We start from the raw sequence: 15,302 nt of genomic DNA on the forward strand, positions 1-15,302 counted from the left end.
GGGATTATTACAATTTTGGAGGAGGTGTTAATCCGTCCCAAAAGTGCTGGTAAAGTGACGGATATACCACCAGCCTTATTACGAGTCCATTATATCCTATGGAACTCGTAATACGGCTGGTGGTATATCCGTCACATTTGGGACGGATTAATACCTCCTCCAAAGTTGTAATAACCCCCTATATCTCCTTTCGGAGTTCTCCGGGTGTGGAGAATCAGCTCTATTATTTCTTCTTTCTTTGAAATCTTTTTGTTTGTCCCAGCGCTTCTTAGAGCCCTCTTGTGCCTGCTTCGTACCCTCCTTATGGGCGGTACCTTGTAACTCCATTTTTTAAGGTTTGGCTCCCAAACTATCCCGTCCTATACTAGTATAGGTATCGGAAATTACTTTTGGTAGCTGTCTCTCTTGTTCCTGGTTTGGAGTTTCCCGGAGACGCTGGCGAATTGCCAGTGCTACCGCTTCCCCTTTAATATTACTTAGTATAATTGAGGATATGGCGTCAAAGTTACTCATTAATTTCATCCCAAAATTCAGGGCTGGTGCAGCCCCCTGCTCATTTTGTATTTGTTTTAACACTTCCGGTAAATTGGCAAGTGTCGGGGTCCCATGTGTGGTAGTATATATGGCAGCGAAGACTGTACCCCATGTGGCACAGTCATCCACCGAGGGAACCATCCCAAAAGGCAAGCACATAGTGAGCAATATATGTTTTTCCTGTGGTCCCGTATGGGGAAATACAGCTTCCAGCTGATTCGTTTTCTGGGCAATCCAGAACGGTATTTTTTCCGCTCCGTGGGCACTTTACCCATATTAGTATGCACTGTTTGTGGATTAATCCCAGTAGCCAATTGATAACCACCAGCTGCTGGCGGTGCTGGACGCGCTGGTGCTGTGTTCAATGTTCGCATTACGAACTGTACTAATCGTCTATACAATGCCACTAATTCATTATATAAAACTCGTAAATCTGCTATCGGCATATTTTGTTAGCCTGGGTGAGGTGTGTATGTGGCAAACATAGGCCACGTAGGTCCATCATTACTTAAGGGGCCTAACCTCACTCTTTGTAGTACATGTGGTAGGGCACCTTCAAACCAGTTCTGATGCTCTTGGTATGTGAGCGATATTTCATGATACTGGTATGCTTGGTACCGTAAAGGTACGTTCGCAACTTCATATGTGTGAAATGTGTGCGTTCTTTCGTTAACCTCAGGAAAAGTGACCCAACCGTAAAATGTTTCTGTTTGGTATGCTTCAGTAGCTTCTATTATCATAGTAACATCCCCGCCCTCCTCTGTAAGGCCATGCGCTAATAAATGTTGTGTCAGTGCATGTCTAGCATTTTCAGGAATGTCTATGGCATCAGCCATATTTGTTTAGAGAAATGGAACACCAGCTAGGGAAAGTAATTTCCTTTTATTAGTTCGAGCTCGAACAACCTACAGCTTAATCAGGTGATACCTTTTCAGCTGAGGAGGATTCTCCCAAAGACCACGGACGTCTCCGTATAATGGTACTTAGGGTACCTGTTGTCTGTGAGACAGTGATAGTCAGGGTATCCGTAAATTAGTGCCTAAATACCATTGTTTGTGGCGCCATGTCATAGTTTAGACTCTTGCTCTGAGCAAGACTGCTGGTTTAAGGATAACAGTACTTTTGTTTGTAGGCGACTGCGTCTTTCCTACAACAAGTCGCAACTGTTGTCCCAACTTTACCGGCTCACTAGCAGCACCTCACCAGAAACACAATAGTAAAAGGTGATTTATGGCAGCCGTTTACGCATGGACTCGAAAATAAGATATCTCAGGGAGTGTCGTGGTTAAACGGAGATTACCCTTTTCTCACAGATATATTATGTCTCATACAAACACAGGCAATGACACAGATGCAGTATAGTTACAATAGTTTTTATTTAACATAACTGCAATTTGCGATAAGTTGCATGGGCTGCAATGATTAGGATAATGAATAAAGCAAGAAACAGTATTGTGAAGACGAGAGTCATTATTACAAAGACCCCCACCATCTTGCAATACATAGAAAAGATATATGAGATGTAATATGCCCTAATACCCTAATGTGAAAAGGCCTAACCTCCTACCTAAAGGAGAGGTTTGTTAAACCTAATCTGCCAATGCCATGTCCATGAGAGGAGCCCCCAACCCTCGTTACCTTGGAATGAGGTCTCTATCTCAGACTCCGCAGGGACACGAAGACTGGGTCAGCGTCAAGACGACTGCAGCATCGATATCAGCGATGGTGGCGATGCCCTCTGGTCGGAATCCCTCTGATTATCTGTCTAAAGTGTGATGTATTTATACAGATCTACAAGGTCCCCTGACATAGGTGTGTTCCTAAACAATAGATAACAGACATGCTTGGGACGGCAATTAATATCAACAATTCCTCGAAAGTATAGAGAGGGAAAATCCCTAAGTGTGAACACCTACTGTTTGTTTGTCTTTGGTGCTTGATCTTGATGCCTTGACGCAGTGACACTGATAATGTTACCCATAACAAGTGGCCTAACTATAAACAAGGCAGCCATCTTAGAAGAAATAAATAATAAAATAGGCTAAGACAGAGCAAGCTAAGTAGGTTAAAAGTCACTAGGTGATGGGGGCATGAGTCTACAAGCCAGAGGAAACTCCTGTTATCCAATTAAAACGAACTAGGATTCACTACAGCAGCATAGTTAGAGTTTTAAGGTGCAGTAACTTCACGCAGTTGATGTGTCTCTGTAAATTAAAGCTGGAGGCTTGGGGCAGATGGCTACCCCGTGTTTATTATTTTGTGTGTGTTTGATATGCTTGTGGACATTATACATATTTAAATGACTGATCACAATCATTCAATCTTTGTAATGACACGTATCATTAGGGCTACTCATACCTATTTACAGACATTTACTTTTGTAAGAAAGATTGTTGCAAAAAGGAAGAATAATGCTGCAGAGGGAGATCAACCCCACCCCCTCTTTCATCATCTGTTATTCTTTGTTTTCCACACAGAAATGTCTGGCCGGAATACACATGGTTTTCCATTAAAGTACCCTTAGAAAATGTACCTGATTATCTACAACCATGCAAAGACCACTGCATTGCAGTAAGAGATAACCTTCCCAGACGGATTTCTGAGGGGGAAAGTTGTGCTTCAGGCTTATTGTTTTGACCCCAGTTGGTGGAGGGTAATTGCCCAACTGCCTCCTCGATAGGAATAAGCATAAAGGCCACTGCTGAAGTTTTGCTGGGCTGGTGAACTTGCCTGTGTGGAAGCTGACAATGAGGCTAAGAATTCCAGATATGCATCACAGCCTTCTATATCCCTTAGCAGAGACCGGAGGAGGACTGCCTAAGGACAAGTGCAGAAGAGCTGAGTGGTGGCTCTGCCTGATGAGCATACTTCCTCATTGTGGCACTTTTAATGTTATTCTTTGTTTGATCCTGCAGTTTTTTAAATGGTCCGGAATTCATTTTGAGGCTTGTGCGAAATTTAAAAAAACTTTTGTGTCTGGTTTTACACCCATATCTCGGGTTAAATAGAGATCTTCATGAGGATGCAGGAAATCATTGTTCATCATGTATTGTGTTGTGTACTTTTCTCATGTGCATGATACTTATACTGAAAATGTGCCTGCATGTTCTTGAGTTATTACTAAAAAATGCACCCATCGCTCTGTCTCAGCACTGATATCTTTATAGCAATAGAGATAATTGTGTTGCCCTGTATGTACACTCATCCTCCCTTTCCTTGAAGTAGGACGTAACTGCTTGTCTGTCTGCCAAGAGAGTCAAGTTGGCTTGGTGAGTCCAACTTTATTCTCTAGCCTTTTTGCAGACCAGGGACTTGGCGCACTGACCAGTAGGGATCCCATGCAGTGCTTGGTGGTTGTTGCAGCTGTGGGCCCATGAGTATTGGGATCCAGGGTTGGTACCACGGAACAGGATCACTAAAACTCTATTTCAACCTTATTCAATGTTAAATGGCTGAGCATCAAGGAACATGTGAATAAAGAGTTAGGGTGACAAGGCAAATCCCATGAATTTTGTTGTTTCGTTCTACATTCTTTTGTTATTGGGATGTGTTTGCAGTGTGAAGTTGTGGTGCAGGATGTGTCAGCACATTGGAGTTTGAGTTGGATGTTTTGCTGTACTGGAGCTTCTGACCTTTATCATAGGTGTTTTTTGTGGATCATGAAGTCGTCCAGGTGTGACCGATGCCTACCTACTTATTTCCTAGGGTGTTTGGATGCAGAATTTCTGGTTGGGTGCCATTTGGCGAGCATGGTGTGAGCTGCTCTCAGAGGTCTCTGTTTTTGTATATTTTCAGCTGATTGATTTGGTTAGCAGCCTTTCTGTTCAAGGGTCAGACAACTTATGTTTCTCTGAGGTTGGAAAGCATCTGAAAATCTCAGGGCACTTTTGCTGTGCCGGGTAAGTTTTGTTTCCTGCACCATGATGTTGGGTGAAGAGTCAAGCAACTTTTGTTACCCTGAGTGTGGTAAATGTCATAGGAGACTGGATAACCTTCAATCAATCAATCAATTATAGCATTTGTAAAGCACACTACTCACCCATGAGGGTTTCAAGGCGCTGGCGGGGGGGGGGGTGCCGTTACTGCTCGAACAGCCAGGTCTTGAGGTGTCTCCTGAAGATAAGCAGGTCCTGTGTCTGTCACAGGTGGATAGGAAGGGTGTTCCACGTCTTGGCGGTGAGGTGGATCCGTGGAACTTGAGGTGCAGGGTAGCATTTTCCGTTTGGTGCAGGGGTGCAACCGCCTTTTCAGTGATTATGTGAGGTGTGTGCCTCACCTCCTCATTGGTAATGCTTGTATTTTAATAAAGAATGCTGAAAAAATTATTTGTGTGTTACAAAGCTATGTATGGGTGTGCTTTTCCCGTCTTCACGTTTTGTGGGTTTATATTAATATGAATGGTATTAGATATCTTTTTGTGTGTAATGTCTGTTACCTCGAGGTTTTGATGTGCATTGTGTTGGAAGGTCTTTAGTTTCTTGGGTTGTTGTAGCTTGTTTGGTCTGACTGTTCCTTGGCAGGTGTGTTTGTGTGTGAATGCTTAGAGGGAGGTGTGTAGTGTCTTGGGTCTTACAAAAATGAACATATGTAGTGCCTTCCTTTTTCTGTGTATCACTATAGCGGTTTGTGTTGGGAAAGAGCTCAGCCAGAGTGATGTTGTCAGTTGTGGTATGTTTATCTGTGTATGTGTTTGAGCGTGTGTTTGTGTGTGATGTCACAGTACATGAGTGTGAAGAGGAACTGCTAATTTATGCTCTTGCTGCGATGTCCTAGTCTTACAAAGACAAGTTTACAAATTACATTTGTAATTTGAAAGCGAGGTGTCTATGATAACAGCCATGAGAAAGTGCAGATGCCTTGCTGCTAATGAAGCTAGTATTGCTCCTGGCTGTAGGGATTAGAAAGCAATAGGCATTAGGGCAGTGCTTAATTTGTAAATAAAGACGTGCCGGTGCCCAAAGCCCTCCTCTTAAACTTGCAGCTGCTGCAATTAAATGTGTGAACACGGAATATTGAGGCAGCGTAATCCTAAAGCCATCTCGGGCCTCTTCAATCCATATAAAGCCACTCCCTGCCCCTTCAGCTCACTCTTGCAGCTTTCTACTTTCTCCCTTTGTGACGCTTTTTCGTCTGCAAATTAAGCACTGCATTAGTGTAGTCCAGATGAAGGCAAGAGTAGTGGCATTTTTGTGGGGTGGACAACGAGAGACCAGGTGCATCTGGCATTACATGTAACATGGCAGTGTTTCTTCATATATGATCGTCGTAGTGCAGGGAGCGCTAGGATTTGAAGATTACAGAAATATATCCAGAAATGAGCAACTTGATGTCCCCTCAGTGACACCCTGGCCGTGCATAGCCTTAAAGGTGTGGGTGCCTTGCTGCCCTGGAGCAGAGTAACAAACAATGTCAATCTGAATGGTTTTTCGCCCAGAATTCCAAATAGCCCTCTTTAGGAAATCAATATAAATGATACCAGTGTTTTTTCTGCATTGCTGATAAACATTGGGCAACACTGCCAAGCCATGCTTTTCATTCTGTGGTGTGTGAAAGCTCTAACGTGTCTAGGCTGAAGCAACATGAATTCATTTTTCCTGTGTAATGCATCTTCCTAACATTCATCGTTTCATTTCACTTACTTCTTTGCTCATAGACTTTTGGAGGACCTTGTGCTGAAAGAGAGAGCCTATCAGAACCTACTACGACAAGCTATGGAGCAGAAGAATCAGGACCTCCATCTTCTCCAAGTGAAGTTAAAACCTCCAGGTGCCTATGTATTTAAAGTGTTCTATGCTACCTAATTACTAAAACTATACTGAGATTTACTTAGAACATAGATCACTTAAAATTGCCACACTTTGGTGTAATGTATATATATTTGCTAAGTAAGACAGTTATGTGTGTAGACTTCTATTTAAAAGTGTACTTGCAGTAATACTCTGATAATAGGTCAAGGAGTAGGCATGAGAGCACCTGTAAACAGTGGCGTAGCGTGGGGGGTGCAGGGGGGGGCGGCCGCACCGGGCGCAACATCTGGGGGGGGGCGCTCGCACTCGCGAGTGCTAAAATCCACGGGTTAGGGGGCGCAAATTACTTGCCTTGCCCCGGGTGCTGACAACCCACGCTACGCCACTGCCTGTAAATGAAACATTAGGACACGTCCCCAAACGCTATTTCTGGTAGAGGGCGGGCTCAAATCATCACCAAGCCTTGCAGGTTAATGTGACCCTCTTGCATATAATTTATCTTGGTATTGGCACTGGTTAGGCCCGACATCCTTGATGTGGTACATCTCCAAACGTTTTGCCTTCACCCCTCCTGTTTTGTTGGATCTGTTTTTATGGCCTTAGTACTCTGTGCACTTTACCACTGCTAACTAGTGTTAAACTGCTTTTGCTCTCTACAGAAATCATGGTAAAAATGGTCTAAACCTAATTTGCACATTTAATTAACCTATAAATCCCAAGTAAACTGTAAAATGTACCCAGGGTGTGTAGATTAAATACTACTAGTGGGCCTGCAGCACTCATTGTGCCCACTGAAGAAGCCTTTTGAAACATGCCTCAGGCCTGCCACTGCAGCCTATAGTACACTTTTAAACTGCAATTTCCATCTAGCAAAACAAGCCTTTTGCCAGACCTAAACCTCCCTTTTTAATGCAAATAAGTCAACTTAAGGTAGGCTCTAAAGGTGCATGGGGCAGAATGTATTGTATTAAAAAGTAGCATATGTGTACTTAAGAATTACATGTCCTGGCACTGAAAACTCCTAAAGTCGCTTTTCACTGTTCTAAGGCTTATCTTTCTCATTGACTAACACAGGGTTACCTTATTCCATTTAATGAGTGATAACTTTCTTTGGATTGGGAGCATTAGAAATATGGTGTTTGCACTCAAAGTGTAATTTAAAACCCTCTTCAATAGCGAAGTCAGATTGTAAGTCACAATTCTGAAAATGGCACTTTTAGAAATCTGGCATTTTCTTGGCCTAACTATTTGTGCTGTCTGCCAGTGTCCTGAGTCACATGGCTGTGAATGGCTCAATTGTTGGGGTTTGTGTATTGCTCCCAGACAATGGACCAAGGAGCTAGAAGTGGACAGGATGAGCCACCCTACCAAGGTGGCTGGTGGCAGAGCTGTGCATTGCCCCACTTACACTTCAAAGGGCTTGCCTCCAGCGCACAAAAAGGAACCTGCCTTTATCACCCCAGATGTCTTGGAGTCTTGACAGGGGAAGGGAAGAACTTTCCAGAACCAGATATAGGGATAGTAAAGTGAATCCCTCCACTTGGATGGCTGGCACCAGGTATGAATATTGGACCTCCAGAGTCACCCCTCGGTACACTCGTGGACCTGTGAGCAGTACAGAAGAAGGACTGACTTGCCCCACTGAGGACAGCCCTGTTGCTAACAGAGGACTGCCTTACTCTCTGAGAAGGAAGAGTGGACCTGCTCCACTCATCTGAGACTAACTTGAGTTACTCCAAGTGTCAGATGGCTGACCTCCTGTCTCAGCTGTAGGGGCATAAGAAGCTCCAGAGGCCTACCTGGAACCGCCCAGCTGACCTACTGCCCTGGACCTGCCTGGCCCTGAAACTGGACCTACCTGAGCCCTGCTGGCCTCTACTGAATTGAGTTCCTGATCCCCAAGAGGTGCCTCCACAGGTCCTGGACCCTTGGCTGGCACCAGTTGAGCTTCTACTGTGAAGAAAGGTTAAATCCTGTAGTTCTGGACTCTTTGTAACTTCAAGCACTCTGCTGACCGCGGTGGCCACCAATGCACAGCTCCGGAGAACCCGACCTTTCAGGCTGCAGCGACTACCAGTGACGACTGACAACTCGAGATCTGCACTTCATTCTACAGCAACGACAGCCTGCAGTGACCACCAATACCAAGCTCCAGCAACAACCATCTGTGATGCCCGACCGGCCATCGTGCTATAGCGATGACAATCTACAATGCCAGGCCTGTTCTTCGGGCTACAGTAACAGTTATCCACAATGCTCTCCCTGCTCATTGCAGCTTCCTCCATCACAAATTGAACTCTTTGCACTCGACTTTGAGAAGATAACTTATTTAGCTGGACTAACCTGATCCCTGGATCTGGCCTGTGCTCCTTCGCGGTTGTCATGAACTTGTGGCTTTCCTCCAGTCTAGCACAAAAAGATGGCCGTAAGTGATGCTTTGTGCTTAGGTGCTGTATCTTCCTAAAACTATGAAATTCCATATCGCCAGTTCTACTGATTGTATTTTTGTTGTTCTGGTATATTTATATTTTACAATTTACTCTATTTCTCTAAACTGGTTTGGAATTCTTCCTGCATTGTTTATTACTGTTTGGGTGCTGCATAAATACTTTGCACATTGCTTCTAAGTTAAGCATGATTGCTTTTGTGCCAAGCTACCAGAGAGTTACGCACAGGTTAATTTAGTGACTTTTGTGTTTCCCCACTTCACAAGGATTCCGGTTGTTGCCTTAGTGTGACTTCCACCCCCTTAACCAATAAACCAAATTCTTACAGCGTTCATCTACCACACAATCCTCTTGCTCTTCCCAGCTGCAAGTATATTTGTGACACATGTGCGTCCTTGACTTCCTCCCCTAGACTTTTAAATGATGCACATCCTATTTGAAGTAGAGGATCAGTAAGCTTCACTGAGATGCTTTAGGGAGGGCAAAACACCTGGTGGAGGGTATGCATATTGATACTTTAAGTTATCACAATTTATGATAATTGAAATAAACTTGCAAACCATTAACAAGTAAATTGTGGGCTGATTGGTGGTTAGTTTAATTGTTTTAAATATTGGAACCTTTCTTAAAGAAGAGCTTCCTAGAGTCACACCTTTATTTTTAGGTAAAGTTAAAAGCAATTTAAAGAAAATTGATGATCCTTACTTTCCTCATTTCACATAAGTGTGCCTTTCTAAATGTTTCAAATAAAGCACTTCACTAACTGGTGTTAAATGGAATGAAATTAATAATGTATTAAATAAAAAGAGAATAGACTGCAGCTATTGTTTTCCTGCGTCTCTTACACAAAAAACACTCTCTCTTTCTTTCTCTCTCTCTGTTTAAAATAATTCCAGATTACATATAACAATGCAGATTTTCAAAGTTAACATTTACGAAAGCTCTAATTTTATTAGAGACTCAAATGAAAATATTATGCATTGTTGTCTTACATTTTACTCCCACTGGAGTCAGATGAAATATAAGAATGAGATAACACAGGAAATGTAAAGAAACTTCTACAGTACACAACAGACTTTGGGAAAGGACTAGCCGGTAATACTACACAGGGTCTTATTAAGTCCATATAAATAGTTCCTTAACTGTCTGTCTTCTTTCCTGCAGTAACATTTTTAGTCTGCATTTTGTGCATAAATGTGTAGAAAATCAAGAAAGGACACAAGTCAGCCAGAAGATGAGTTGATAGTATCTGTCCTCAGAAAATACATTAAGTAGATTGAGGCTTAGAAAATACAGGAGAATAATATTGTAGGATAGAAAAAGGGCAGTCAAAACAGAACACCACAGTATCTATGAAATGACTAATACAGTGGAGGGATAATATGTGCCACTGTGTCTTTAATAGAATTAGAACTTTTCCACATTGAAATTTTGAAAAATCTGCATTTTAAGTCTAAAATCAGAGGCTCCTCTTATGCAAGTTCAAAGCTTCTCCTATACAGACCTGTAGGTTTATCACATAACATTTCAAAAGTTGGGTTTGAAGATCAATCAGATGCTTTCAGAATGCCTTCTAGTCATGCGTTGGGCAAAAAGGCTTTAGAAACAATAGCTCCTCTGGGAAAATGGGCTCCAATAGATGAGATACCAGCCTGGGTTATTACCCATCTAAACCACCTGGCTAAGGTGGCCGAAGACACAGAGGAGTATGGTTTTTCTAAAATAAATCAAGAGTTGGCCTAAAGAAGTTCTGATGTTGATGTTCAGAGTTCATACGCTTTAAGACATGGAATTACACAGATTTGGATGAACATGATAGGAAGGATACTCCACAGAAGATCAAAAAGTCTATGTTACCCTGGAAATAGAGAAAGAGACTCTAGAATAAGTAAATCATTCAGCTGGCAAATCCATCACTCTGACATCTGAGACCCTTTTTAATGGAAATAGACACAATAACATGGTAACCTTTTCTTATAAGGCTTTTAAAAGTGAGACAATTATCTTGCCAAGCTTGAAACAAATTAAATAGATTTAATTCCCATAAAAACAAATATTTATTTGAAAGAGTTATACACATCCAAATCCCTCAAAGTAACTTGCATCTCAAAGGATGTTCACCAGAGGATTTTTGATCTGTGTAACAGTGTTTTAGTGAAATTGTAGATCCGCATATGTTGGCTTTTCTGTAAGACTTACATAATGCCAGTAAATGACTCAGAGGGTTTGCTATCAAAGAGACATCTGATGTATGGGTTTAAAGTCTGAGTCGAGGCACCAGTGGAACCACGCTGACATGCAGAAGTATGAATCCTGGGTGTAGCAGGTGCTTAGGAGTGCTTGGTGAGTCTGGCAGATTCCTCTGGAAACCTTGGGATGGAGCTGACTGTCCCTCTCCAAAATGCGAGCTGTAAAACAACTGAGTCATTGGATATAATTGGATTAAAGGACTCTTAAAAAGATGTATGAAATTGGGTAAGAGAATTGGAACATCCATTTACATCTGTAGAAGACTCAGAAACCATATTTGGGACAGTCAACACAGGGTCAATTTCACTAGGAAAACCAAATTTTTCTTCTGTTTTTAAAGCAATGTGAAACCATGAGGTATTGGGGAAAACATTGTTGAAAAAAGGGATTGATTGCTGGGGCTAATGGATCTGTTCTCTAGCTAAAAAAAACATAGGGAGTTAGTTGTTGTGTCCGGAAGCAAACAGAAGTATTGAAAACGAGCCCCAATGTCTTAAAGCCAGAGAAAGACTGGAATGTGGCGGTTCCGCTTGCTGTAATATGTCAGATAACGAAAAAGACAATCTGCTACAATGTTCATGTGACTGGGAATATATTCCATCATCACTGATTCTGATGTAGACATAACTTCCCACAATGATTTTGCAAGTTTTTACAGTCTTTTGATCATGCGCCCCTTGATGATTTCTATATTTGACTGCTACTAAATTGTCCATCTGCAAGAGGATGGCATATTTGGTCAAGAAGTGTATCAGACCAGAGCTTGCAAAAAACTCTAAACAGTTTATGTAAAGTAAGATCTTCTTATACCATGCATCCATCCAAATATACGGTCATCTGATTCTAATAGAAGATCTTGGGTTGGATTGAAAATTCTTCTTTCATATCATGCCTGAGGTTAGTCCAACCACCAATTTACTTCCTCTTTCATTTCCACATCTAATGGAATCTTGTCCAATAACTGGGACCTTCTCTGATACGGCAGATGCTTAGTTGTTGAAAAGACCTGTAGTTTAAGTGGAGTGGGAAAACAGTTTCAATTTCGAAAAACATAAGCCCTACAATACTTGTGAGATCATGTAGAGATATGTGGGAGAGTGTGAGGAGCTATATCACATCTTTCTTCATTGTCTTTAACTTGGAATACATGAATTAAGGTGTGTAAGATAGGAAATTAGTGACGAATCACAGACTTTCTAAAGAATGAGACAGTGTTAATGCTGATTTTGTTTTGTTTGTCACAAAGCCCAAATTTGCCAATTAGGAAATAGAGGTTTTACATTGTGGAAGAAGGAAAGATTTGCCTTAAGCGATAATGAGAATGGCATCATATCAGGGCACGTATATGCCCTGAGATGTGACATCACTGATTTTAACAGCTGGGTAAACACAATAGAGCTGAAGACTGACCAATGTGAGGAGCCTTAAACTAGACATCAGATTTACCAATGAAACTGAAGACATTTTCTGTGTTGGAGGCTAGTTTGAGCTGACAGGTATGCCGCTTTTAGATATAGCCAGTCCACAGGCTAGAAGCAATATCTGAGATGAAGAAGTACCCCCATTTTGAAATTACGAAACAGTACACAGTATTTGAACAAAGACTTCTAACATATCTTAACTTGTTTTTTTCCATTTTTTATTAAGAAGAGATTACTTAAGAAGCCCTGGTGTTCTAGGGGAGCATATTTTATATCTCAAATTTCAAGAATATTCTGTATTTCTCGATGTATAAAAATGTTGTTAGTGTGAGAAAAATGAAATGAATTTGGAATCAACCTTTTCAGGTGAAATCAACTGTTCACTTACCATTGATGATGTGAGCTCTAGTTTTGCATCTAGAATAATGATGTCGTAAACCTCTGTGTCTCTGTGGAAAGAAAGACAGTCTCTATGATTGATAACTAAAATTTAATTAAGTATTGGAATTAGGGATGTTTTCTCAAGTTAGTAGTGAAGGGCAGAATGGACTCTTCTGCTGCTACGCTTGTTGAAAACACATGGGCTGAAAACGTTCCCTAGCGGCTTTTGTGCTCCACTGATAGTAGTGCTTAATTTGTAAATAAATACGTGCCAGTTCCCAAAGCCCTCCTCTTAAACATGCGGCTGCTGCAATTAAATATTCAAACACAGAATATTGAGGCTGCGTAATCCTGACGCCATCTTGGGCCTCTTTAATCCATTTAAAGCCACTCCATGTCCCTTCAGCTCACTCTTGCAGCTTTCTGCTTCCTCCCTTTGTGACTTTTTTTCGTTTTTCTCTTCCTCTAACTTTCCCATATGTGTATTTTGCTCCCAGTAAATGCTTGAGGCAGAAAAATAAGTTCCAGCCCTAAAAAATAAGTGCCGGTACTCCACACCCGAAAACACAAATCAGAAATTAAGCACTGACTGATAGATTTAAAGCATTAATATACTTAAAATCTCCCTTGAAAAAGATGCCTCCAGATAAAAGACCAGGGGCCAGATGTAGGAAAAAAGCAAATTGCGACTTGCAATTTGCGAGTCTGTGCGACTCGCAGATTGCAAGTCGCAATTTGCTATGCAGAAAGGTGTCTCAGACACCTTCTGCAACTCGCAATGGGGTCGCAAAGACCCACCTCATAAATATTTATGAGGTGGGTCGCAGTTTGCGACCCCATTGCGAGTATGGGCACTCACGGGGATGGTGGCCTGCTGGAGACAGCAGACCACCATGTCCGTGACTGCTTTTTAATAAAGCAGTTTTTTTTTTTCTATCTGCAGCCCGTTTTCCTTAAAGGAAAACGAGCTGCACTTAGAAAAAAAACCGAAACCTTTTGTTTCGGTATTTTTCAGAGCAGGCAGTGGTCCATAGGACCACTACCTGCTCTGAAAAATAGTTTTTGTGATCATTCACAAAGGGGAAGGGGTCCCATGGGGACCCCTTCCCGTTTGCGAATGGGTTACCATCCACTTCAAGTGGATGGTAACAGCGATTTCATTTGCGACCGCTTTCGCGGGCGCAAATGAAATTGCATAGCATTGCGAGTCGCAAATAGGAAGGGAACACCCCTTCCTATTTGCGAGTCGGAAATGCATTTTGCGAGTCGGATCCGACTCGCAAAATGCATTTCTGCATAGCAGAGAGGCTTTTGCGCCTCGCAAACGGCGTTTTTCGCCGTTTGCGAGGCGCAAACCCTTTGCTACATCTGGCCCCTGATGCCAAAGGCCTTGCCTCAAAATCTAATTCTGTCAATTTCAGATTTAGTTTAAACTGCAAAGCTTTTTGTAAATCTTGCGATATGGCAGAGCTTGTGTTCCCTAAAAGACATAACACGTGTTTAATCCACTTTGACAGGTCAGTGGGATCAGTAACTGAATTCCACACTTTTACCTATACCTCTATTTCAAAAACCTTGGTCACCAGACCCAAAGCACCTAGTACTTATCTTGACGTGAAGAAAATGTCTTGTATGCATTCTTTTTCATGTGTTCCCCATATGTAGAGAAAATGGCATCATTCGTTGATTTTAGTGGACGCCACAGTTTGCTGTTACTAGAGCCAATCCTGTTTAGGCACCATCCTGGGCATCTGATTTACTAGCGTGTGAATTCTGCACAGAATCCAATCTTCTGAAAAATCACGAATAATAATTCAATGTATTCTTTTCCTATTACTGGTCGAGTATACTCCTTCGTACAGGGTCTCAAATTTGGCCTGGAGCTAACTTCAACCGAGAGCGAAATATTAGTAAACCTTCCTTAACCTCTTAGCTGCTGGGCCTTGTCCCCCCCAGTGCTGAGTCCTTTATTGGCTATTTGGGGTAGTTCGCGCTTAGGCCTTCATAACTTTTTGTCCACATAAGCTGTCCACGCCAAATTTGCGTCCTTTTTTTCCAACATCCTAGGGATTCTAAAGGTACCCAGAGTTTCTGGGTTCCCCTGGAGGAGACAAAGAAATTAGCCAAAATACACATACAATTTTGTTTTTTATTTTAAAAATGGGAAAAAAGGGCTATCGAAGAAAGCTTGTGGTTTTTTCCCTGACAATGGCATCAACAAAAGGTTTGTGGTGCTAAAATCACCATTTTCACAGCTTTCAGGAACAGGCAGACTTAAATCAGAAAACCACATTTTGCAACACAAGTTTGGCATTTTACTGGGACATACCCCATTTTTACTACTTTTGGGGCTTTCAGCCTCCTTCCAGTTAGTGACAGGAATGGGTGTGAAACCAATACTGGATCCCGGACAGCTAAGCATTTCCGAAAAGTAGACAACATTCTGAATTCAGCAAGGGGTCATTTGTGTAGATCCTACAAGTTTTTCCTACAGAAAATAACAGCTGAAAAAAGATATTGAA

The 15,302-nt window shown here is 41.9% G+C and overlaps 1 protein-coding gene across 1 annotated transcript in view; it reads left to right on the forward strand.

Annotated features, from left to right (window-relative positions):
- MAP3K15 (mitogen-activated protein kinase kinase kinase 15) overlaps positions 1-15,302 on the forward strand; it is a 1,103,876-nt gene that overhangs the window by 1,075,942 nt on the left and 12,632 nt on the right. Inside the window, exon 26 of the mRNA XM_069204696.1 lies at positions 6,188-6,300. Within this exon, the coding sequence (XP_069060797.1) occupies positions 6,188-6,300 (113 nt within the window). The remainder of the gene's footprint in view (positions 1-6,187; positions 6,301-15,302) is intronic.

The sequence above is a fragment of the Pleurodeles waltl genome, chromosome 8, assembly GCF_031143425.1.
Source record: "Pleurodeles waltl isolate 20211129_DDA chromosome 8, aPleWal1.hap1.20221129, whole genome shotgun sequence".
NCBI lineage: Eukaryota > Metazoa > Chordata > Amphibia > Caudata > Salamandridae > Pleurodeles > Pleurodeles waltl.